The sequence below is a fragment of the Dipteris shenzhenensis genome, chromosome 8, assembly GCF_047967505.1.
Source record: "Dipteris shenzhenensis isolate YYH24624 ecotype China chromosome 8, Dip_SZ_1.0, whole genome shotgun sequence".
NCBI classification, from domain to species: Eukaryota; Viridiplantae; Streptophyta; class Polypodiopsida; order Gleicheniales; family Dipteridaceae; genus Dipteris; species Dipteris shenzhenensis.
The window spans coordinates 47,634,937-47,660,835 of NC_141603.1; the positions used below are offsets into that span (position 1 = coordinate 47,634,937).

The following is a 25,899-nucleotide window of genomic DNA, read 5'->3' on the forward strand; positions in this document are numbered from 1 at the left end:
GTTGCCTCTAGTTTCGATCGGGAGAGCAAGGACTAGCAGATGTATGTTTACATGTGCGTGGGTGCCAACTCAACATGGCACATATTCGAGATTATGGTTGCTTTCAAACTCTAACTCTTTTTGCTTTGAATGAGGAGGTACAAAAGGTTTTTTCATGCTCCTTTCTCTACTATAAATTATGGTTGTATAAATCTTTTCACCCACCAACTGTCATCATTTGGGAAGGAAATAGTTCAAGGTGCTATGCATGAGCATGCCATGCAATATTGTCCTGATGAATCCCAACTACTAGTGAATCATAGATATATTCTAAGGGAGGATCATGCCATCAAAAGGAGGTGATCCCTTGCATGGATGCAATGAAGAGGAACATGCATTGAATAAAGATGACATGATGCAGTCATGCAAGATTTTATTCATGCTTGCTTTGACCCACCTTCTATAGAGGCACATGAAGAAGATCCACATGAGGATGAGCTAACTAGTCGATGAGGGAAAAGTTCCATGAGTTTACAAGCAGAGGCAACCACAATGCTCTTCAAAGGGGCAAGCCAATCTCATTTTGTAGCCATTCTATCAATTCTAAATTTGCAAGCAAGCTATGGATACTTAGATACAAGCATGACCACCCTCGTTTAGTATTATTTTATCATATTTGCTTTGCTTGCATGACTGACTACCAAGGCTTCTTCATATGTTATTATCAAAAAAAAATATGCAGGCTACTTCAAACATTGCTTCCAAAAGGAAATACCATCCCATTGTCCAAAAATGATGCAAACAAAATTTGAAGTGCATTGGGAATGGAGTATAACTCAATTCATGCATGTTCTAATGATTGCATCCTTTTTTAGGGTACATACCGTATGGTAGAGTTTATTCAAATGTGGTGAATCATGCTACAAGGAAGATATGCAAGGTTTTGAGGTACCTAAAAAGGTATTATGACACATGCCCATCCTAGCATGCATAACACGTATGTTTTGATTATGGACTAGCATGCCCAAAAACATTCCATGGATGGAACATTAAGAATGCCAGTTGATAGAAAGACATGGAGACATGTGGAGAAAAATTGGTCACAATTCAAGGATGAGCCTCATTATCTTGGCTTGGATTGGCAATGGATGGTGCGAATCCATTTGGTGATCAGTCCACATCCTGGTCTACTTGGCTAATGCTAGTGGTGAACTACAATATTCCTCCATGGCTCAATATAAAGAAGGGAGATCTAACGTCGGCACTTATTATGGGTATCCAATTGCATTTAGTTGTACACTTAGTGGATTAATTTGCTAACACAAGGACCATGCATAGTCAATTAATGTTTCTTTTGTAAGGATTCGTGAAGGTAATAAAAAGGTATATAAGGTAAAATTCCAAACCACAGGGTAGCATGGTGGAAGAATGAATGTTGCAAGAGCCTAGGCTTTATGTTGAGTTTTAAGTGCAATTGAATCCATCCATGTCTCAAATTTGGGATGCTAGAGATGATCCAAGGGTAGAGGGAGAGGATTGCATAAGGGAAGGGGAAGCAAAGAAAGATGAGCATGTCCTTGGAATAAAAGTCAAGACCTAAACTTGTTGAGAAATGGAGAAATGGATTGGAACATATGAGGAGGCAAAAAGACAATGAGAGGACGACGGGAGGATTTTTTGAAAGATGGCCTTACCCCTAGTTGTCTCCAATGCCTACTAAATGCACTACCATTGGAAGAAGCTCTCATGGAGGCCATGCAAAATGAGGTGGAAGTAATAGATAGAGAAGAGAATTTGCACGGGGTTGTAATCTCCAAGTTTGTAAACATAATACTACTTTTATGGGCCTTGCTTTAACATATTTATTTTCTTCATTACTTAAAAGTATTCATTATGAATGAATCACTAGCTTGTTTTATCATTAGTATCATTCATTCGATGCAATGTGGTCACATGGCAATCACTTCCAAGTAGAGAAGATTGATGTAAGTACAATACATTCGATTGTGGAGTCAAGGAAAATTTTTCACAAGATAGCAGAGCTAGTGCCAAGGATACACATCTCATTTCAAGCAAGATATATGGAATCATACAAGACATTTTCTAAGTGAATTTTAGAGAATTCAAGTGAGATGGATTATATTGGAATCATACAATACATTCTCCAAGTGAATTTTAAAGAATTAAAATAATTCATGTTTGATGTCAAATGGTTCAAGGTCATGTGTAGAGGGGCTCATGCTACATTGAGGAAAGATTTGAGTGGTTTTTTTGCCACTGACTCAACAAAATTTTGGGACAATCTTACAAGCACATCCGTTCTACCTGTGCATTGTGAGTAAGTAAGCACTTTCTATCATTCAAATGCATTTCTTCTATGCAAGCATTGTGACCATGTGAGACGTGAACTTATCATGGATTGTTCTCATTAACTCTCAGGTTGTTTTTCAACACAATTGCATCAATGACTAGTATATGTGATTCAAGCTGCACCTCAAAAGCACTATGTATTTGAAGATGTGGAAGTTGAGCACTCCATGCAAGAAGGGGAAATAGAGGACATGGAAGCTAGTACTTCTAGTATGTCTCCTACACATTTTATTTTATTTTTTCTGGAGCAAAATCTACACATTTTTTTGAATGAGGATACTTTGACCTCATCAAAGGTTTCTCAGACGACTATAACTTGGGAGATCTACATTTGAATTCACAAGATGCACGGGGGACTTTAAAGAGTCATTTGACACTACTTTGGACTAAATGGTGAATTGCATCCACATATTTCCAAATGACCTATATTATACACATGAGCCACAATTTTTATTCCAAAAGTCATGTTTGTCAATTCTAGCCCTTGTATCGACACTTTTATTTTAAAAAATTTGACACTATTGAATGCTTGCTCCATCCTTGTTTTGACATTTATTTCAATGCCTATATCAATGCTTATGCTAAGAATATTGATGCTTATTTTGAAGCGTGTCAAACTCTCAAATCATTTTGATGTTTTACAATTTCTAAGAAAGAAGCATAAACATTTAGTGTCAAAATTGTCATCTTTTTGTAGTAGTGTTCCTCCTTCATTTAACTTCAATTATGAAAGCCTTTGTATCAAATAAGGACTGTCTAGAAGTAGGACAAGAGATTGCATAGTTAACATAAAGCTTGTTGATTACTTGAATTGACAAGCCTTCTACCACATTAGTGTTTGTATGTAGAGGGTTGATCTTTTAGCTAGCCCAGGACGAACTTAATAGCAAGGAATTTACCCATATATAACCCCAAATGTTCTTGATCAAAGTGTCTAGGATATTCTTCATGTGAACCTCCTTCTCTTATTGAAACTCGTACACTCCCCTATTTGATGGGCGCTTTCAATACCCACAAAAACTCTTTTTTTCAACCTTACTGAACAACCACTCTTGTGTCCTTCATGAGACATCCAAGCTTAGTATTGGCAGCTACCAGGAAATTATAGGAAAATATTTTTAGTCTCGTTAGTATTCACACAAATGCCTTTTGTAGTGTCAATTGAATCATGTCACCCTCAACTTGCCTTAAAACATTTTTCTTATTTTCACATTGGATAATGACAATTGCTATGAGAATATCTTGTTAGATAGACAGTTTGGAGTTGTGGAAATAGTGACCAAAATGGTCAAAGTTAGCCTTTGTTATGCGAGGAAACATTACTTCCTTTGGCACTACATTATGAAGAAAGAAAACCAATTTTGACATATTTGTCAAAGAATTTTGATTGTAATGAATGTTCAACTTTTATCCAACATGCATGTGCTGCTTAGGAGCACTATTTTTGAGTCAGCTACAACTATCCCCATGTTTTTTTTAAAATTTGCCCTCTATACCTATTTTGGTTCGAGTATAAGTTGATTGAAAGACTTTGGAAGGTGCGAGCCCTTAGTACCCTCTCTTAGTTTAAGCATTCCTTTAGAGACATCAATGAGATCTTGATTATAAGCCTCAAGAATGCCAAGGACTTTTTCAACCCATTTGCCCCTTGTGTCCCTGATATCCATGAGCAGATCTATCATTTGAGTACCATTTGCACTTCTTAGAAATTAAGGAAACAACAAAATCTGTATAGACTAACTGTAATAAGCCAACTGCCTTAAAATGACTATTAAAGTCCCTCATTGTTCAAATGTGATTGTAGTTGCTAGCAACTTTGAGATTTACAACCACAACTTTGAAGATTAGATATCAAGAAGCTCATCTTATGAAACTAAGGGTTTCAAGTAGAAACATATTAGCAGTTTAATATTAAAACTCTTACTTAAGGATTTCCTTGGCACACTAGTCGATGTCATTAATCTAACTTTGGCTTAGTAAGCACCTTTTTCATGTTCCCCTTTTTTTGAGTGGTAGATCCCACCCAAATCCTAGGTGATTGGGAGACTTTTACCCTCGCTGGGACTGTGGTGTGGAGTTTTTGCCTACGAGTTTGTGGTTTGTTTTAATTATGATCATTAGAATCATTATCCCTTTGTTGGTGCTCCTTCGACTACTGATATGGGAGCAGCATTATCTTGCAACTTAGTTAGTGTGAAACCTTGTGATTCTTTTTAAGTAAATCAAAGAATTTATTAGGAAAGAACAAGTCTTGTTGAGCATATGAAGGAGCTATTGCCTATGGGCAAAAATTTGGCCTAATGATTTGGGCACTAGATTTCCAATGCTTAGGTCGTGGGTTCAAATATGGGAGGCATCTGCTTAGCAAAGGCCAATGGTTGCTTTTGGGAAACACTATGAGGGGGGTAGGACCCTCTTGCACCTAGGATAGGCATGCTTGCTCTCTTTGGGTGGCTTACACTTACAAAAATTGGGTAGGTTCGGCCTTATAACATTGTGGTGGTTTTCTTGGAAATGGGAAAGTCTAATGCCAGCATGTGAACCGCCACTATTTTCCTCCATTTTTTTCACACAAAACCAGTGAAAAGGGTTTTTTGTGTATGCTAAATATAATAATGATTGGTGAAAATGTGGGTGTCAACCCTCAAATGCTTCTTTCCCACAAAACCATTGACCTAAGGTGCTAACTAATTTTGTGCGGAAGAAAAAGGGATAAAAAGATAGGGGACCACGTGCAACCTTGACATGAAATTCTCCATTTCCCACATAAGTACCACAATGTCATAAGGCCTTTCTAAAAAAAAGAAAAAAAACCCTCACACCCACTGAGACATCTGTTTAGGGACACCCACCCTATCATAAGGCCTTCCTTGAGGCCAATGGTTTTGTATTTGAGGGTAGAAAATAACATATTTTACCAAACATCATGATATTTAACATAGGGAATTAAAATTTCCCATAAAACGTGAGGAAATAAGAAGGGAATGGGAAAGTCCATATTCAAATGTATTTCTACCATCCCACCATGTGCTAACAATCAAAAAGCTAGGGACTTGGGTACCCATTATATGGGAGAGGACACATGGCATACTTTCGTGTGTTTAGGAGGTGGGGACAAGGACACATGTCATCATTCCATGTGTTCCAATTTCTACAATAGGGAACCCCATTCTACTTCCCAATGTCTTGAGGCCATGGTCTAGGATGAAAGAAAATATGGCTAGTTTTTCAATCGCAAGTATGCCATGTGATGTCGAGATCAATATTCACATGGAATGGCTGCACCTGGAGTACCTTCAAATTGCTAAAGTTTAATTATGACTAAACCCATCTTCTCACACACACACACACACACACACACACACACACACACACACACACACACACACACAATCCTCATTTTCTCTTTTCTACTTGCGAATCACCTTTTTTCCCTTTAAAATCCTTTGAAAACCCAATTTAAACTACCTCTTCCCTCTCCCTCTTTCAAAATTTCCCCCCACTCTCTCTCTACCCCTCTTCCTCCTCTTTTACCTAATTTCCCCCCAAAGTACCCTCTCCCTTTCCCAACTCATCCTCCCTCTCTTCCCCTACTCTAACTCATTATATTCCCCTTAATTTTTTCTTAATTGTCATAGTTTTCTCTTAATTTTTCATAGTCCAATTTTCTCCTTCTCATTCTCTAGCTTAACTACACTCCCTCTAATTCACACACACTTTCTATCCCCCCCTCCATTTTCCCTCTAGCTCACCCCCCCCCCCCCTCTCCCCTGCCCCTCTTCCCCCCTTTCTATTTTGTTACTTCCCTATTTATTCATATTCCTTAAATTTCCTTAATTCTTTTCTTAATTTCCTTTATTTTTTATTTCCTTAATCTTTTCTTTATTTTCCTTAAACTTTTAATTTAAACCCTTTCATTGGGGATATCTTTCCCTTTCTCTCTGTCAACCAAGTCAGCAGATATACTGCCGTTCCAGAGTGTCTCTTATAATCATCACCTGGTATATTTCCCCTTCGTTCTTTCCTTTCTCTCTTTTTTTATCATTTTCTAGTGTACTTTTCTAAACCTCTTTTCTCCCCTCTACCCCTTACCCTTTCATAGTATTGGTTTTTTAAGTTTTCTATATAATTATATATTCCTTTCCCATTTCCTTTATTATTTTCTCCTTCCTTCCTTCGATTTATTTATCTTCTTATGTCCTTTTTTCATTTCTCCTATATATCCCTACCATTTAACTTTTCCTTCCATAGATTTGCTATCACCTTTGCTAACATTTCCAAATTCTTATTTACTAGCTCCCTTTGTTTTCATAGTTCATAATAATCCTCTGTCCTCTATATTCTTAAAAGTTCCTCTCATAATTCTTCTCATTTGTTACTTATCCTTTCTTTCTATGAAATACAAAGTTCATCCTCTATTATCTCTACAATGGAAAATTCACATACGGTTCGACACTCTTTAAATTAAAACACGCTTGATAAGTTTGTGGTTAAGTGTTAATTTTATTATGATCCCGATAACAAGGGAGGGGTGTTTATGACACTTGTCTTCCCAACTAAGCTTCAAGCGACGCTTCTCACCATGTTTTTCTTGTTGGATGGTGGCCGGTAGGCAAACTCCCCTCTTCAATAAAAAGAATGCTTGCCAGGACTTATACAGCAGGGGATCTTGACGTGTGCATCGCCGTGCCGCCGCATGCAAAAACCCATCGTAGCCCCAAAGGGCCAAGCCATGTACCTTTTTAGAAGAAGGGAAAGCTCTTGTCTATTTACTGTTTAAATATGGTATTTTTTGCAATTATTTATCTTTCATCTTCATCTTCATCTTCGGCTTGGTCTTGGTCTTCATTTTCATTTTCATTTTCATCTTCATCTTCATCTTCATCTTCATCTTCTTCATTTTTGTTCATCTTCTTCATTTTGGTGCTGCTGATTTCACTTTTGGAGGAGAGGAGGGGGCAGGGCGGAGAATGATGCCCGCCATGCCTGATCTTCAAGCTGCTGTTAACGATTTCCTTACCAAATTCCAGCGCAGGTACCTTTTCCCACCTTCCTGCCATCCTTTCTACCTCGACGCTTCAGGCTCATTTTTACTTCCCTTTAAACTTATCTTGCTTGTTGCTCTTTTTTGGATCTTGTGATCATCGGTACGCAGCTCCATGTACTGTAGAAAACTGTACTCACAATTGTTACGGGGAACCTTCCCTTGAAGTTTCGACTTCTAGCTTTTCAGGAGTCGGACTTTACTTGACCGCTATAATCTTATTGGTGTTTTATCTTACGTTTGTCTGCATTTTTTTGGCTCCCAACGAATCTTCAAGACAATATCAAGATTGCTATGGTCATTACGGAAGAGATGGCTTCAATCAGTGGGAGATACCTTTTATTTTCGAGGGATGACGAACAAATTCTACCGTTCGTCGACGAAATTATGACGCATGGACCAAAAGTAGGGAAACGTATGAAGAGGAGGCTATCAGAGATAGTGTCCAGGCCCACGCGTGACAGCACTCTTATAGCTAGGTTTACTTGCGATAGTGGTCCTGCATAAGGTTATCAAGACACTGCGTTGCGTTACCTCGAAGAACACTAGCCGTACAAAGCTAACCCCTGCGTTTCAGAGGGGCTCTCTTTGAGAACTGCTTCTCTTCCCACTTAATAAATGCAAGTGCAGAAGTGAGCAATGGCAGTGCACCGGGGTGTGCCTCAAAGTCCTATTGCTCCTGTCTGTCTTGCATTTGTGTGTGGCCGTATGCTATGGCGGCCAAGTTTGCAGGGAAGTTGCAACAAGCAAAGACTCTACTCAAGGAGACAAGGTCAGCATTGTGGAGGTCAATGTCGAGTGAATGGGAAGAGATCGTGCATGGTGTCAGGTGGAAAGCAAAGAGTGGTACATTCACATCAAATGTCTGAGTCTAGTTTTAAGTGATGTTGGCCAAATGAGGCTGTATGAGAGCTTGTAATCAAATCAATGCATAGATGGAATGAGAAGTGCATGGCAATGTCAAGAAAGGCTGTGGAAGACTTGGGACATGCTGAAAATGGATAGGTTGAACATGTTTGCCCAAGAGACTCCGCGGGTCTTTAGAAACCCAGTATAGCTGCTTATGCTTGGGCACTGATGACGACATAAGTGTTGCTTTGCTTGCTAAGTATGTCTTCCTTTTGTTTTTCAAAAAGTTTTTGTTACCTCTTATTTCTTCTCTTTCGTCTTCTCTTTTATTTTCTGTGCAGATTTTTGGAATTTAGAACAACAAAAAATCTAAATTTGTATGATTGGTATGTATTCTAGTCTTACAAAGGTATATGTTTGACCCAAGTGCCCCACAATCTAGAATGGATACATGGGATAAAGGCCTTCACACATGGATGGGCTTAACCTAAAACTTATATTTATGAAAATAGTTTCTTGCTCGAAACATTTGATTTTACGACACAATATACTAAGATAGACTTGGAAGATTTGAAGTTACGAATAGGAAAGCTTGTTTCACAAGTTTTCATCTATAGATATGCACAAGATAGATGCAAAGTTTTAAGAGTTGAAAACTCTTTCCTTGAGAGTTTTGTGAACTTAATTGTATAGATAATGGAAGCTATTGTAGTTTCTTGGATCTTAGAATTACTCAATCTTCTTAAGATTTAGACGTAGATATCTATGATAATTTATAAAAAACAACAACATGAGTATGCTATGTTAAATATCATACGAATGCCTCACATTGACTCAAACGTCTTTGATATGGCTAAATATGGAGTGATTACTTCCCAATTCTATAGGTTCTCTCGTCTTTGCATAAGAAAGAAATGTCATGAAGAAACTCCGCTCTGTCCTTCATTGTAGTCGTTATATCTTTGGAATTTCGGCTTTGGGTATGTTTAGGATCCTTGAACGTAGAATCAAAATCCAAAGTGGGGAGCTTGATTGCACGTGCTATGTTACATATTGCTTAGGCCCCCCCCCGGGGGGGGGGAGGGGTTTATTTCCATCATTGCCATGCTATGAGTATTAGAGGCAAATGCATTAAGGGAAGCCATGCAATGGATGAAAATGATCTTGTCAATATTTTGATGCACTTCAGTAGTTAAGTTAGCCCTTCTGAAATTTGTATTTGGAAGACCATAACATGTCCTCCTGTGTGAGTGATGTAGTGCACCAATGAGTGACATCGACCAAATGTACTATGAACATTGGCCCACCGAGGAGTAACTCATCAACGTCAAATGCCTCCTACATCAATTTAGCGAAACTTACATTAGAAGACCCACAAAACCCATGAACTTGACAACAAGATTCTTAGTATTCATTCTGACTTCAGTAGCTTGTTTAGGGGTAGAGTGTTTCCCTCTTTTTAATCAGATATTGAGACATTGGAGGGTGAGGGTGAAGGCCTTCCTGGCAGACAGAGACAGAAGTCTTATTGTGGGAGCTATCATTGCCTGCTAAATAACTTCTGTCACAGTTGGTGATGATGGCTTGGAGAAGCTTGAGTTGCTGACATGGACAGTGTTCCAGGCTTCTCCATGGTGCAATTGCAGGTTGCTGGAAAAAGGAATAGGTGAACCTGTTGAAGCCTTCATGGTGGAAACGGAACATCATCAGATCAGGAGGATGTACTATTAACGCTGGGTTACTTAGGAGAAACTCACTTAGAGCTTGCGTTTGGAGATTGCTGGATGTGTTGAAACAGGCCCTAAGGGTATGGTCCATGGGTGGAGCCATGCTGTCCTTGGCTTACAAGGACGGGCAGCTAGATGTACATGATGGAGGTGCTTGTATTGCTCAAGGTTGTTGGCGTGTTTGTAATCGAGAAGAGTGGTGACATGGATGCTTGGTGCTACTGGGATGGTACTTGTGTTCCGGGATGGCTTACATGTGCAGTGCTGCACCTGGACGAATAGAGTTGTCGGTTCAAAGGACTGAAGATCAATGGCCCCTTCAACTTGTTCCTTAGAGCTTCTCCATGGAAGCTAATGGAGCATTGACATCGATGAGTGGGTAGGCCCAGATTGAGTCAGGGGGAGGGGAGTTGGGATTTAGCAGTCACCTTCCCACATGTTGTAGGCCATCTTCTGGTGGTTCTAGGATGCCCTATAGGCCATGGTATGTGCCTTGTAGGCATAAGTGTAGGCACTTATAGTGTTAGTGCCTTCTAGGCCACATAGGACACTTAGTCCTATGTGACACCTAGGACACTTAGTCCTAGGTCTAGGTACAAGTACTTTATACTTGTGTACTTTCATCTTATCTAAGTTTTGACGTGACTGATCTATCGACTCGTCTTGTACCTGCACTCTCTCTCTCTCTCTCTTCGTTCCGTACCTTCAGTGGTATCAGAGCAGGTATTGCTCTAGTCTTCCAGCTCTCCTCAGCCCCGGAGTCCTCCATTGCTTATTGGGAGTTTTTTGCCCTGCTGGTCGACACATTCCCAGCCTATTCGCGGCTCTTCAGTTGCTGTCCAAGATCCAGGCGTCCAGCTTCCCAAACAAAAGGTGTAATTGCATTCCCTTCCGTACAGTCGTACGAAAGGCCTGGTATTTGCGTTCATACTACATGTCCGTACCTGTGCGTCGCTTTGCCGTATTGCATGTCTGTGCACGTCCGTACCAGTGCATCGCTTTGCCGTACTGCACGTCTGTACCTTCAGTTCGCCGTACAAGGTACCTATACCTTTAGTTCGCTGTACAAGGTACCTACGTCGTATAATTGTACCTACGTAGGAGTACAAGGTACTTTCACCGTACACTTGTACCTGCGTAGGAACTCCGTACAAGGCACCTACGTCGTACAACTGTATGTGCATAGGAACTCCGTACAAGGTACTTGCACCGTACCTACAGATCGGTCGTCAGCAGCGTGTACTAGCTTCCCGTACACACGTACCTTGAGTCGTACAACTTGTACTTGATCTGGGTATTCCGTACAGTTTCACCACAGGTTCCGTACCTGTTTTGGCATTGGCTTGAATTAGGTTCTTGGTCTCACTGCAGTCATCTACAAACATTTGCAGTTTTGGGGCTTTTGCTGGACATTGGCAAATTTGGGGCTTTCATTTCCTTTCACCTCCTTTGATTGCAATTTCTTGCAAGAATATTGGAGTTTTGGGATTTAGTCTGCAATTTCTTGTTTAAATTGCAGTACATTGGGTCAGATTGCAGGACATTCAGTTACATTTGCAGGACATTGGGTCAGATTATCATACATTGGGTCACATTTGCAAAATTTCAGCAAAATTTGGGGCTTTTCTACATTTGCCCTCTTTTTGGCCTATTTGCCCTCAATAAATTTGGGGCTTTTGCCAAATTTGCTGTTTTTGCAGTGAACATTGCCTGTCACAGTCACATTTGGGTCAGATCTGCATTTGCCCTTTGATTTGGGTCAGAAATTTGCAGATATTTGCTGTCATTTTTGGGACAGCCAGCTTTTTGCAGTGATAGCCTTGAGGCTTTTGGGTTTTCAGGTTTTTTTCAGGGTATCACATTTGCTATGGCTGGGAACAATCAAGATTTATTTGGAGTTCTTTGTGAAGATCATAAGTTGGATGGCACCAACTATCCGATGTGGTCTTATCTCATGAAACATATTCTTGTTGCAAAGCATTTGTGGAATATTGTTTCTGGGGCTGATCCGAGGCCAGCCAATGCTACAGTGGTTGTTTCTATTGCTGGTTCTTCTGCAGGGGGTACTCCTCCTGATGCCTCTTCCTCTAGCACTCATGCTGCTGCTCTTTCAACTCAAGAACAGTCAAGATGGGATGCAAGAGATGCAAATGCACATTCATGCATTGCTTTATCATGCAAGAGAATCATTATTCCACACATCCGGTCTTGCAGGACAGCAAAGGATGCTTGGGATAAATTGGCTTCTCTCTATCAGATATGCAATGAAGCTCGTGTTGCATATTTGAGAAGGTAATTACAGGAAGTGAATATGAATGAAGGTGAGTCAATGGATGCATATTTGACAAAGGTCAAGGACCTCATGGAACAGCTTGCCAACATTGATGAGGTGGTGCCAAATTCACAGCTTGTCAAGTACCACATTGAATGGACTGCTAGATACATATCAAGGGTTTGCTACAACCCTTCGATTAGTGGCCATGGGTAATCCAGACCACTATTCTTTTGACCAGCTAGTTACTTTGCTTTTGCAGGAAGAGCAAAGTAGAGCTAACAGACAAGCCATTATTCTTGATCATGCATTTGCTTCATAGTAGACAGGAAGAGGCAAGGCTTCCAAGCCTATGGGCAAGCCAAAATCTGCGCACAGCAGCTGCAATTCCTCTACACATAGCAGCATGCATCTAAAAATACAGCAGATAAGGGAAAGAAGAAAAGATGCAACTACTGTCGCAAGCCTGGACATGACATTTCAGAATGCAGGAAGCGCATTGCTTCGGAGAAAAAGAAAGCAGGATTGACTGTTAATGCCTCACATGCCATTGAATCCCATGAGCCAGTAGATGCTTCACATGCACATGCTCTTCAGGATGATTGGGCATGGGCTGTCCATTGCTCATTTGATCCCTCCAAAGCTGATGCACTCTTTATTGCTAATGATGCTCAGTCCTGGTAACTTTGATAGTGGTGCTTCCAAGCATGTCACATCTTGCAGACAGTTGTTTCATTCTCTAGCTGATGCACCTCGAGGGGGGACTGTTACATGTGCCAATAATGCTTCGTATGCTGTAAAAGGTGTTGGAGATGTGCAGCTCACATCCATTCCCAGATGGCTTCTTGATACCTTGAGGGACAGCAAACAAGATCAGCCTTTGCTGCCCGGACAAGATCAGGGAGTAGACAGCATGGTTACTTTCTTGAGTTTGCACTCCTTGCTACAGCTTGCAATGAAGAGCCTTTGTGCCATAAACATGCTTTTGACAGCAAAGAGTGGATGGATGCAATGAAAGCTGAGTTACAATCTATTGCCAAAAATGACACATGGGAATTAGTAGATCTCCCACCTGGCAAGCATGCCATTGGAACTCGGTGGGTCTACAAATTAAAAAGGAAATCTGATGGCAGCATAGATCGATACAAAGCCCGTCTTGTTGCAAAAGGGTATGCCCAACAACAAGGCATTGACTTTGAGGAGACATTTGCTCCCACATCCAGGATTACTACCATTCGATGTGTCATTGCCATTGCAGCCCATCATCATTGGCAAGTGCACCAACTTGACATCAAGACCGCTTTTCTTCATGGGGATCTGCAGGAAGAAGTCTATGTCACACAACCTCTTGGCTTTGAGGTTGTTAATTCTGAAAATAAGGTATGCCGGCTTAGAAAAGCCCTTTATGGTTTGAAGCAGGCATTCAGGGCATGGTATGCCAAAATTCATGCACACTTACTATCCCTTGGTTTTCAGAATAGTCCCACAAAACCCACTCTTTATGTCCGTGGAAGTGGATCTGATTTTTTAGTGCTGATTTTATATGTGGATGATATGCTTATCACGGGCCCAGATACCCAGCAAATTGCAGCTTTCAAGGCTGATTTGCAGCAGATTTTTGACATGTCAGACATGGGACGACTTCATTATTATTTAGGCATTCAGTTTGCTCATGTTGAGGGGGGTATCATGATGTCTCAGTCCAAGTATATTGGACAGCTCCTTCATCGTTTTCAGTTTGAGGATTGCAAGCCAATCTCTACTCCAGTGGACCCTGGCTTCAAATTCTCAGCTCATGATGGGAGCCCACCATATGATATCACTCTTTATCAGCAGGCTGTTGGATGCCTTATTTATTTATGTCACACCAGACCTGACTTGCAGTATGCAGTATCTCAGCTCAGCAGATTCATGCACATGCCCAGTTCACAGCATTGGCAGGCAGTGAAGAGAGTCTTCATATATCTCAGAGGCACTCAGGATTTAGCCCTCTTCTATGGTGATCAGGGTTCACTTACCATGCATGCTTACACGGATAGTGACCACCAGAGTGTCACATACTGGCAATTGTTTTTTGCTTGGCAATTCATGTATTTCTTGGCTCAGCAAGAAGCAACTGACAGTTGCCACGTCTAGTTGTGAGGCTGAGTACAGGGCAGCTTTCACCGCTACAGTAGAGTGTGTTTGGCTTCGACAGTTACTTATAGATCTTGGTATTTGCCAGACATCCTCCACTATTGTCTACATTGACAGCCAGAGTGCTTTGGCCATTGCGCGTAACTCAGTGTTTCATGCGCGTACCAAGCATATTGAAGTTCACTATCATTATGTTCGGGAGCGGTTGTCAGCAGGAGACATAGAGTTGTCCTATCTTCCCACAGAGGAGGACGTCGCAGATATGTTTACAAAGGCACTTCCTCGTCCCAAGTTCGAAGTCTTCCGACAGGCTTTACACTTGGTTCCCTTTGTTACATGATCTGACATTCCTTGTACATTCATAGGTGGCTATATCCTTTTGGATGAACGCGTGCCACCATGACCAGAAACTACCAGGTATTCTGAGACGTTTCCAGAGTACTTCAGCCCATCCCATGGAGGGGGGTTTGTAGGCCATCTTCTGGTGGTTCTAGTGATGCCCTATAGGCCATGGTATGTGCCCTGTAGGCATAAGTGTAGGCACTTATAGTGTTAGTGCCTTCTAGGCCACATAGGACACTTAGTCCTATGTGACACCTAGGACACTTAGTCCTAGGTCTAGGTACAAGTACTTTGTACTTGTGTATTTTCATCTTATCTAAGTTTTGACGTGACTGATCTATCGACTCGTCTTGTACCTGCACTCTCTCTCTCTCTTCGTTCCGTACCTTCAGATTTGTAGGCCATCTTCTGGTGGTTCTAGTGACGCCCTATAGGGCATGGTATGTGCCCTGTTGGCATAAGTGGAGGCACTTATAGTGTTAGTGCCTTCTAGGCCACATAGGACACTTAGTCCTATGTGACACCTAGGACACTTAGTCCTATGTGACACCTAGGACACTTAGTCCTATGTGACACCTAGGACACTTAGGTCTAGGTACAAGTACTTTGTACTTGTACCTAGGTCTAGGTACAAGTACTTTGTACTTGTGTATTTTCATCTTATCTAAGTTTTGACGTGACTGATCTATCGACTCGTCTTGTACCTGCACTCTCTCTCTCTCTTCGTTTCGTACCTGCACATGTGAGCCCCACATAGCAGAACGAAACTAAACAGGTACCTAAGAGTAGATGAACTCCAAAATAGAACAAATCTAAGAACTAAAAGAAAATACGGAGTTCAGAAGCACCTGCAAAGGCTTGTGTGTATGCATTATTGATGCCTACATAGCTTTTCACTATTTGCCTTCGTGAAGTGTAAGATCTGCTAGTATGGCAAGAGAGATCAATTTCTAATGTCTAGAATGATGTTTTGCAAATTATTTGAGGGATGGGCATGCACTCTTTTTCTGTGACCTCCTCTTCATCATAGATGACAACTTCAGGGTTGTGGCATGTGTATTTATCTGCAAATACAAATGCTAGCTAATATAGCCACATAGGGATTGCTTTAAAGGTATGTAGTTTAGGAATGACAAGGTAAGAGTACAAATATATTGCAAATGTAATTTTCATCCTAAGGAATGCAAACTCTGACCCCGAAGTAGAAGACAGAATCAGCAGCTTGAGCTGAAAAAAGAGTCTCTTGAAAAGATTACCCATCTTTTTGACTCGGTTACTACTTTAACTACCCTATTGAATAATTATTTGAAGCTCATGATAAGCAGGATATTCAAAGGATGACTCTTACCTCATCTGCACAAGGTACTGTGCCAATAGTACTGCATGGCGAGGGCACTCCTGTGTTGAGTACTCATTGTAGTGCGTACAAAAAGTCAGTCAAACCATCCATTTTCATGGAGATGAGAAAGACAGGAATAAATATATCCTTCATATATTTCTTCGAAAGTGGCAAGATTTCCATAAATTGAAATCTACTTCTCCAGAGCTGCAAGTCACTGAGGCAAGTTCTCTCTTGGCAGCAAAGCTCATAAGTGGTGGATGAACTTGCATGATAACAAGCAAGTTCCTAGTATCTGATCGGAGTTTGAAAAAGTTTTTCTTAATGAATTCCTTCCAGGGAATGGATAAGAATAGTTCTAGGAGGTTGGGAAAGCTCCCATTGAATCCTAGGGTATTATGAGGCCATTCTTGAGTTAGATGACTTCAGTGAGTTTCTTAAAATTAGTGTTAGGAATGAGCTTCCTCGTCCGCGTGCTACCACGTATACAATTGGGGACTTAGTCCCATATGCAAAGGTGCGTTGTGGTATACCTTGAATATGTTCGAGGTTTGAGACCCTCCTCAGTTATCCTGCTGGCTCTTTTGCTCATCAATGTGCTGTCACATGTACAATTGGGGGCTTAGTCCCACATGCAAAGGTGTGTGGTGGTATAATATATTCAAGGTTTGAGACCCTCCTCACTATCTCGCAGTCACATTTGGGATATTCGGGAGGCTTCCACGGCTATGGTGCTGGGGTGGACCCTTGCACCGGCGCTTCCCTTCACGTGGCGTGTTCTGGTGCTCTTTCCTATACTTAGGAGATTTTTACGGCGTCTTAAAGATGACTACAAGGTAGAACTTGGTAGAATTTCCCCCAAAATTTGGATGAGGTTATTATGTCTGGTCAGTTCGATGATTCTGTAGCAAACTCTAAAGCTTCAGCTGAAAGTAATGTCTTTCAAGTTCATCAAGATGAAAAACTTCTGGTCCTCAAAAACTACAAAAGAACTCTGTGGGCAGAAGGTTTATATTATCTCCTGACTGGTTTAGAAGGCAATGAAGGATCGGCTACGTTTTAATGTTTCAGTAAAGATCATATAATCACATTCTGAAATTTCCAGATGAACAAAAAACCAGATATAACCAGCACTGTGTAACCTGAAGTAAAACACCAGTATAGTCACAGGAAACCATGAATCAAAGAAACACCAAAACCAGGGAAAACACCGTAGCAGCCAGGGAAACCACTATCTTCAGTTCTGTTTCGGATGGGACCTCCAAGTGTTTCTGCTGCTTTTTAAATGAGCCATAAATGTTTTAATAAAGATCACATAGTCAGAAATTGCCCTAACGATGGGGGGAATAAAAACCCTTTTGATAATTGTTTACAACTAATGAAGCAAGCTCGTTTGGGAGAGACTAAAATGAAATCGTTTCCTTTAGTGCTAGCCTTCGTCATGGCTGAGTTTTCCCTTCACCTCCGGAGTGCCGACGGAAACTCAGTACGAAGACTTTGTATAAATGGATGCTCAAGTATGTGTGGGTGTGTGGATTTGTATGTGTGAGAGCATACTTTTATACTATGGTTTACACCCACTGTTGGGCGCTGATGACGTCAGTGGGGATGTCATAGTAGCTAGTCCTTGCTATGCGTGATGGAGTTTATGGTTTTCAATCTTATGAGTGACTATCGTGAGATTGAAACTGCACTATGTTGTGTTTTTGGGAATGTTCCTGGATTCATCTAGGTAAATGAAGCAAGTTCGTAGTGTACAGATCTGCATATGAAGAATATGCTTGCTTATACCTTGGCAATATGATAGTCCACATACGTAAATATGCCTTTAGTAGATGGTTACTTACTCTATAAGAGTAGAATTTGTATCTTGGATAATAAAGGCACTTGGTGCCAATTGTCCGAGTGTGGGATATCTGGGGATACAAAAGACTTATTGCTCTTTTGGAATGACAATTCTTTAGGCCTAGTATGAATATGGACGTCCAAGACTATGCTGTTAAGTGCCAAAATTGCTAAGTTAATATGGCAGAATGTCTTAAGTCAGGTGGTTTGCTGCATTCGTTAGAGGTTCCATCTTGCAAATGGGAAAGTATGTCTCTGGAATTTATTATTGATTTACCAAGAATACATAGAAGTCATGACTTTTGTGTGGATAATACTTGATTGATTGACAAAGATAGCTCATTTTATTCCAACTCGAGAAAATTGTTGTCCATTCACAATGCTTTAGAGGATTGGTGAGCTTGCTTATAAGTTGGCCTTGCTAGAAGGATGTAGAATGTTAGAGTCGTGCTTATGCGGAAGCGTGGATTGCAATTGAATAACTTAATAAACTTGAAATTTATTTCACAATTTCAAATAAAACACCAATCATCCATGGATCCATATGCTCAGAGAACAAGAAAGAGAAATAAAGAGTACACCGACAACCGATTGGGTTGAATAAGGTGCACCCTCCAAGTGGGTAAACCCAATTGTATTTCTTGTATTGATGCTTTAGTTCAATCAAAAACTTTGATACAGATCTCTGGACAAAACCCTTGTTGACTCTAGGCCCCTAGACTGCAAATCTAATCTCAGATACAAGAATATCTCTGATTTTTTCAAGTAAGCCCGGTAGAATCCAAGAGAAGTAGGCCACGATCGAAGTTTTAATTCTTTGCCTGTACCCTATTTGACGATTTATGCGCAGCAAAGGGGTAGAAATAGTGCACTCAAATCCACAACAATAGGGCAGGAAATTCAGCAAGAATTGGCTGGAAGTAGGGCTGGACAGCAAGAGGAACAAGCTGGAAAAGATGGCACAATCTGGCAGCAGGAGAGTATGGCGACCAGCAGGAGAGGGCGAGCAGCAAGGGGATATGGCGACCAGCAGGAAGAGGGCGAGCAACAGCAGGATATGGCAGCAGGAGGGTGTAGTGAGTAGCAGGAGGGCAGCAGGACAGCAATTTGGCGCTCTAGTGACCAGTTATAGAGATCCTGGAAGAAAGCACAAAAATGTAGGAGTAGCTTTCCAGAAAGCATGCCATAGAAAGACTCTTCTAAAAATAAAAGTGTAAAAACAGAAAAGCTGAAGTTAGGAGCAAAAAGCAAAAAAAGAAGCTAAACTTAATGATTTCATAATTTTATTTTTATTTTAGACCACTCTGCCCCTATACTCTAATTAATTAAATCAATTGACTTTGCACTATCGCTCCTTTGACCATAACTAGACCTAGACTACTCGGATTTGACCCAAACTGAAACCGTCCTTTAGATCTTGAAGAGCTCTTCGATCTGACACTTAGGCTTTGGTTTTGAAGGTCCCTTCCACCTCATGAGAAACTATGTGACCCTGGTTTGCCCTTATAAAACCAAGCATCACAATTTCCAGCACACCAAGGCTCACCCCCAAGGCCAATGAAGGTGCTAGAAATGCTCTTGTGGATGTGCGAGGCATCATCATTCTTGTACGGCATGATGAGAAATTATGTGGGGGTGATCCGGTAAAGAAATTATGCACTAGCCTCAAACATCCTATCACTGGATGTGACGGATATAAAGATCCAACACCTTACTAGAGAGGGTAAAAGAAATGATTCATAGTGAAGGTGATTGGTCACATTGAAAGTGACATGGTCACGCTGAAGGTGACATGGACACACTGAAGGTGACATGGACACACTGAGAGTGCCAGTAGATAATGGTCACACTGAAGGTGACGTGGACACACTAAAGGTGCCAAAAGATAATGGTTACATTGAAGGTGACGTGGAGACACTGAAGGTGCCACAAGCTATACTGAAGATAGCATGCATGGTGATCAACCATGAAAAGATAGTACTTTGAATTTCAGATAAACATGTGCACATGGTAGCAGAAGATGTATGCCCGGTCGGAATGTGGAGTCATGCAAATGGAACTCATATAAAAGAATGCACACATGTGAGTAATAACATGAGATCTCATTAAATGAAATAAAAACAATGTAGCCAAAAGAAAAGAACCGTGGTGTTAGATTCCCTTCGTCGCCAAAACAATTGTCCTCAATTGACAACAACTAGGCAAGGGTACTCAATTGCAAAGCTTCCTCATACTACTGGATGAGATGAGGATAATCAGCAACATATTGTTGATTCCAATTTTATCAGATGTCTCCTTATGCGGAAGCGTGGATTCATAGATACCCTTCACTGAGGTAATAATCTTTGTGACCTCCTCCTTGAGTCAATTCAGTCCATATGCTGAAAAATTTAGGATCATCCTTGTATTGCTCCTTCATGGCTGAGTCATGATGAGTGGTTGTGATTGCGTAAACTTGTGGCTGGACACTGTTTGAATCAAGAAGCCGACTCCAAGGAGAGAGTGCTTCCAAATCTTTAGAGCATTTATGACTACAAGGAGCTCTTTCTCGTACACATCATACCTCAATTCTGCATCACGGAGTCTCTGGCTCTCATAAGCAATAGTATGTTCATCGTGTACTGATGCAATCACCACTAGCATCAGCTTGCACCACGAAGGATTTCTGCAAAGATTTCGGGCTTGTATGTGGTTGACCATAGGAATTAATCCACCTGATACTCCAGCAGAAATAGCGATCTTGTGATCCCTATGTTGACTTGTAACAGTCTTTTTCCTGAAATCAAAGCTGAGCTGCATCTTGTAGGGCCAAGGCTGCCCTAAAATCACGTCCACATCTGCTATGTCTCCCACCTGGAAATCTAGACGACCAACATAAATCTGCATATGAATCCTCAACTTGCTTCCTACAGGTGTGAGCATGCTTACTGAAGCATTCTTGAAGGCACAAAAGCCCTTGTTCCACCTTTGGAGTTTGGAGCAATGCCCAAGAAGAAGCGATCTCTGGTGAGGTAATGTTATGGTAGGACCTGGGTCAAATAAAAACAGAGCTGGTTTGTCACCAACATGACCCCAAGCTTTTAGAAGTTAATGTTGGGGCTCGTCTTTGTCTTTCATGTCTTCTATAACTGCTTTGACTTTTGCTGTCCCTTTATGGACTGTGGGCTGATTAGGCCTTTGTTCTTTTCCTTTCTTGAAAGGGCGATCCAGGAACTTGTGAGCGTCATCACACATAATGCACAATCCTTCCTTCCTGTACTTGGTGATAGTCTCGCGGTGCCGATCTCTTCTTGCGCCAAATCTGTTACCATTCTTTAATCTTTTTGGCTAAGGGTATAATCTCTTTCAGTGTCTTTGGATTGAAACATTTGATTTCGCAGCATAGACTGCCGTGCTGACCACTCAGACCATGGTGTTCCTCTTCGTCTGTATCATCGTCGTCTTGATGTGTACCATCCTCCTCTTCATCTTCATAATCTTGCAGCATATTTTCAACCCCTGTGAAAGTCAAGGTACCTTGCTTGTGTACTTTCTTTTAGGAAGGTTTCCTTGGTTCCTTGTTGCATCCTTGATCTTTGCTCGCAGAACCTTGCAAGGTCTTGGTCATGGCTGAAAACTTTATTTGAAGGTCAGCTTCCATGTCCGCCTTGAACGAGATAACTAACTGTTGAATTTCTTGAATCGTGTCGGCATTTGCTTTTTTCTGCGTCATAGGAGGGTCGTCTTACCTCATGGCCTTCCGCTTCATGGCCACGGGCTTTTGGGCTGCCAGGCCTGAGAGTCGTGCTTATGCGGAAGCGTGAATTTCAATTGAATAACTTAATCAACTTGAAATTTATTCGATTTCCACAATTTAAAATCATCCATGGATCCATATGCTCAAAGAACAAGAAAGAGAAATAAAGAGTACATCGACAACCGATTGGGTGTGAATAAGGTGCAACCCCCAATTGGGTAAGCCCAGTTGTATTTTTGGTATTGATGCTTAGTTCAATCAAAAACTTTGATACAGATCTCTAGACAAAACCCTTGTTGACTTTAGGCCCCTAGACTACAAGACTAATCTCAGATACAAGTTTACCCAAGTAAGTTAGCGCTGGCAGCTCTTGGTAGAATACAAGAGAAGTAGACCACGATCGAAGCTTTAATTCTTTGTGTGTACCCTATTTGACGATTTACGCGCAGCAAAGAGGTAGAAATATGGCACTCAAATCTGCAGGAAAATTCAGCAAGGATAGGCTGGAAATAGGGCGATGGATAGCATGAGGAACGAGCAGCAGGAAGAGGGCGAGCAGAGGAGGATATGGCAGCAGGAGGGCAGCAGTAGGAAAGCAATTTGGCGCTCAAGTGACCATTCCCATGAAAGAGATATGGGCGCCTGGTTTTATAGAGATCTTGGAAGGAAGAAAGCACAAAAAGCTAGGAGTACCTTTCCAAAAAGCATGCCGTAAAAAGACTCTTCTAAAAATAAAAGTGTTAAAGTAGAAAAGCTAAAGTTAGAAGGAACAAGGGAAAAAAAGCTAAACTTGCTTTTTAGCAAAAAACTAGTTTTAATAATTTAATGATTTTATTTTTATTTTAGACCACTCTGCCTACACTCTAATTAATTAAATCAATTGACTTTGCACAATCGCTCCTTTGATTATACCTAGACCTAGACTACTCAGATTTGATCCAAACTGAAACCATCCTTTAGATCTTGAAGAGCTCTTTGATCTGACACTCAAGGCTTTGGTATTGAAGGTTACTTCCACCTCACAAGAACCTATGTGACCTTATTTCTGCCCTTATAAAACTAAGCATCACAATTCCTAGCACACCAAGGCTCACCCCCAAGGCCTTGAAGGTGTTAGAAATGTCGGGTATGGAAAACCCTTGTGGATGTGCGAGGGATCATCATTCTCGTACGGCATGATGAGAAATTATGTGGTGGTGATCTGGTAAAGAAATCATGCACTAGCCTCCAACATCCTATCATTGGATGTGACGGATACTGAAGATCCAACACCATACTGGAGATGGTGAAAGAAATGAGTCATACTGAAGATGACTGGTCATACTGAAAGTGACATGGCCATGCTAAAGGTGACATGGACATAGTGAAGGTGCCAATAAATAATGGTCACACTGAAGGTGACGTGGACACACTGAAGATGCCAAAAGATAATGGTCACAGCTATAGTGAAGATAGGATGCATGGTGATCAGCCATGTAAAGAGAGTACTCTGAATTGCAGATAAACATGTGCACATGGTAGCAGTAGATGTATGCCCGGCTGGAATGTGGAAAAGTGTATACATCATACAATTATTCAAGAATATTTAGTAAAATGGACATATGTTTTAGAAGAAAATGATATATGGGGAAGTGTAAGTAGACTCTAAAAGCGGTTTCCTAACATTGGTGTCGAGGACGTCTACTCTTCTTAAGGGGAAATATTAGATTGTCTGTAGCTATGCTACACTCAACTACTTGACAAGATATTTGCCTCCTAGTTCAGGAAGGAGTCCATGACTGGGAACTCTTAGATGTACCAATTGTTGCCACACCTCGACCTTAGGGTCAATTTAACCCTACTAACCCCAATGACCACTACCTTACTCCTTTCTTCCTAACCCAAGGTGTCTTCTAAACATATACCCCCCCCCCCCCCCCCCCCCCCCCCCCCGGCACCTCCCTCCCAAGGTAATACACATCATATTATCATTGATGTAACTCCCCCTTGTGAACGACCTATTTGGTAGAAGGATTTTACTATCTCCATGTAAGGTAGTTTTTAAGTACGGTCACTGCGCATTTGTATTGTCATTGTGCTGGCCAAGAGTATTATTTATGCTAATTTAAATTGTTCCTCACGTGGAGCACATGTTTCTACTGTTTTAATGCTGTGTTGGCATACAAGTGGGCATTATTTAGTGAATTTACAGAGATTCTAACATCCGTTCCTCCCTTTCAAATTTTGGCAATCATCGTAATCATTTATTGTCCCTTATCTTTAGAGTTTTGTATTTCTTCTGATTATTACAGCCGGATCTGAAATTGTAAGCTTGTATGCATTTTACCTATAGAGGTATACATGTTGGAATTCCTTGCTTTTAAAACAGATTCTCTGAACCTTGTGAATCTCAGCCCTTCTTCAAAAAATACATCTTTGGAAAATTCACTGCTATTGGAATGCAAATATTTTCCAAAACGATTAGCAATCTCATGAGCCGAAAAACTACAAGACCATTATGCTTGGGCACTGATGACGACGAAAGTGTTGCTTGCTTGCTAAGTATGTCTTCCTTGTGTTTTTCAAAAAGTTTTTATTACCTCTTTTTTCTTCTCTTTTGTTTTCTCTTTTATTTTCTGTGTAGATTTTTGGACTTTAGAACAACAAAATATAAATTTGTATGATTGGACATATTCTAGTCTTACAAAGGTATATATTAGTACAATAATTGATATTAGGGATAATATTAAGTGCCTCTTTGGGATTTTTTTAAAACATGGAAACAGCAGTGAAAAAGTTTGAAAGTCTGGTCTTCATTTCTCTGAAAGCATTCAAGAGAAAGCCATATTGAGAGGTGAGATGTTCCTTGTGACATAGCTTTTCTGATTATGGCACACCTTGTCTGTGGGGGTTAAATTTTTTTAATAGGTTTGATGAGAGTGACACCTTTTTTTTTGAAGGGATCAGACAAGTGGAGGGATCTTTGGATTCAGCAAGGCTTACAACTGTTCTACTTAGACAAGTAGTTTCTCAACAGCGTACCCCTCATTCTGGCCAAGCGTCTGCTCTTATTGAAGCAGTGAAGTCTGTTGGTACCAATCTGATTGCTGCTAATCCAATTGGTTAGTGTTTTATTCCTTGCCAAGAATAGAGGCTTGTTTTTCTGCATATCGTTTGTTAGCTTCAGATACGGCATGCTTTTCCCCCCTGCAAATTCTATCTCAAAGGAGGACGTCTACCCTTTCTTTGTGTGCTTTGACCTTATTTGGGCTTACTGTACACGGGATCTTTAACATAACATGAATAAGATGGAATTGGTTGGGCAATGCTAGAGCCATACAAGATTGACATTTGGGAATACAGTAACCTGTTTAGGCCATAAGTAGACATGTTTTAATGTCACTAAGAACCAATTATCTGACAGAGTCTTGAATCTGTTTTAATATCACTAAGAACCAATTATCTGATCTAGAGTCTTGAATCTAGGCCATATGTAGATCTGTTTTAATATCACCAAGAACCAATTATCTGATCTAGAGTCTTCAGTGTGGTCTTCTTTCCTTTCATCAACATTTATGATGGGGGAGAATATGCCAAATTAAATTATAAAAAAAGAGGTACATTAAATTATAAAAAAAGATGTACATTAAGATACGTGGAACTGATGAGAGATTGGATGGCACTTTATAACAATTCAAGTCCACAAGCAAGAACTCATGGTCCTTTGCATGAGATTTGGTCCATATATTGGAGCAGTCTATTTTACTGTATCTACTCTACCATGCATTGTTGATTAATTGTGTCTGCTACGATCTCTATCTACATTCACTTGTGTGCACAAAAGAAAAGGAGTTAGATTTGAATTGAGCAATGTCTTTCTTGGTTACGTTTATACAAGCTTCGGCTTTGTGGGAGTGTTGGCTACAACAAGCAACCTCTACAAAAAAACCACTAGTGCAAGGAGCTGAGAACCTGGAAGGAGATCTCAGCTCAAGTCCTTTGTGAGAAGGAAGGGACCAAGAGTCAGATAATTGTGCTTTATAGAGGGATTGCTTCTTGTGGTGGCATTTCCAAACATTGGAGAAGCGGGCAAAGTGTCTTATATGGTCTGATGAGCTAAAAGGCCTTTGTGAAGGTGGAGGACAGCAATGTTTGCTTAGAACATTGTTTTGAGAATAAAGCTAACGCCAATTGGGGAGACTTTAGGGATCAAAGTTACAGGGATACTAATGATGGCAGTATAGGGGCTACACATGGATGCTATGGGTGTTTCCTGGCACC

The 25,899-nt window shown here is 40.8% G+C and overlaps 1 protein-coding gene across 1 annotated transcript in view; it reads left to right on the forward strand.

Moving 5' to 3' along the window:
- Positions 1–7,203: 7,203 nt before the first annotated feature.
- The window catches only part of LOC147899605 (uncharacterized), a 73,294-nt gene continuing 54,598 nt past the window's right edge, over positions 7,204–25,899 (forward strand). The window contains exons 1-2 of the mRNA XM_087378399.1: positions 7,204–7,384; positions 24,586–24,740. Coding sequence (XP_087234525.1) covers positions 7,320–7,384; positions 24,586–24,740 — 220 coding nt within the window. The 5' untranslated portion in view covers positions 7,204–7,319. The remainder of the gene's footprint in view (positions 7,385–24,585; positions 24,741–25,899) is intronic.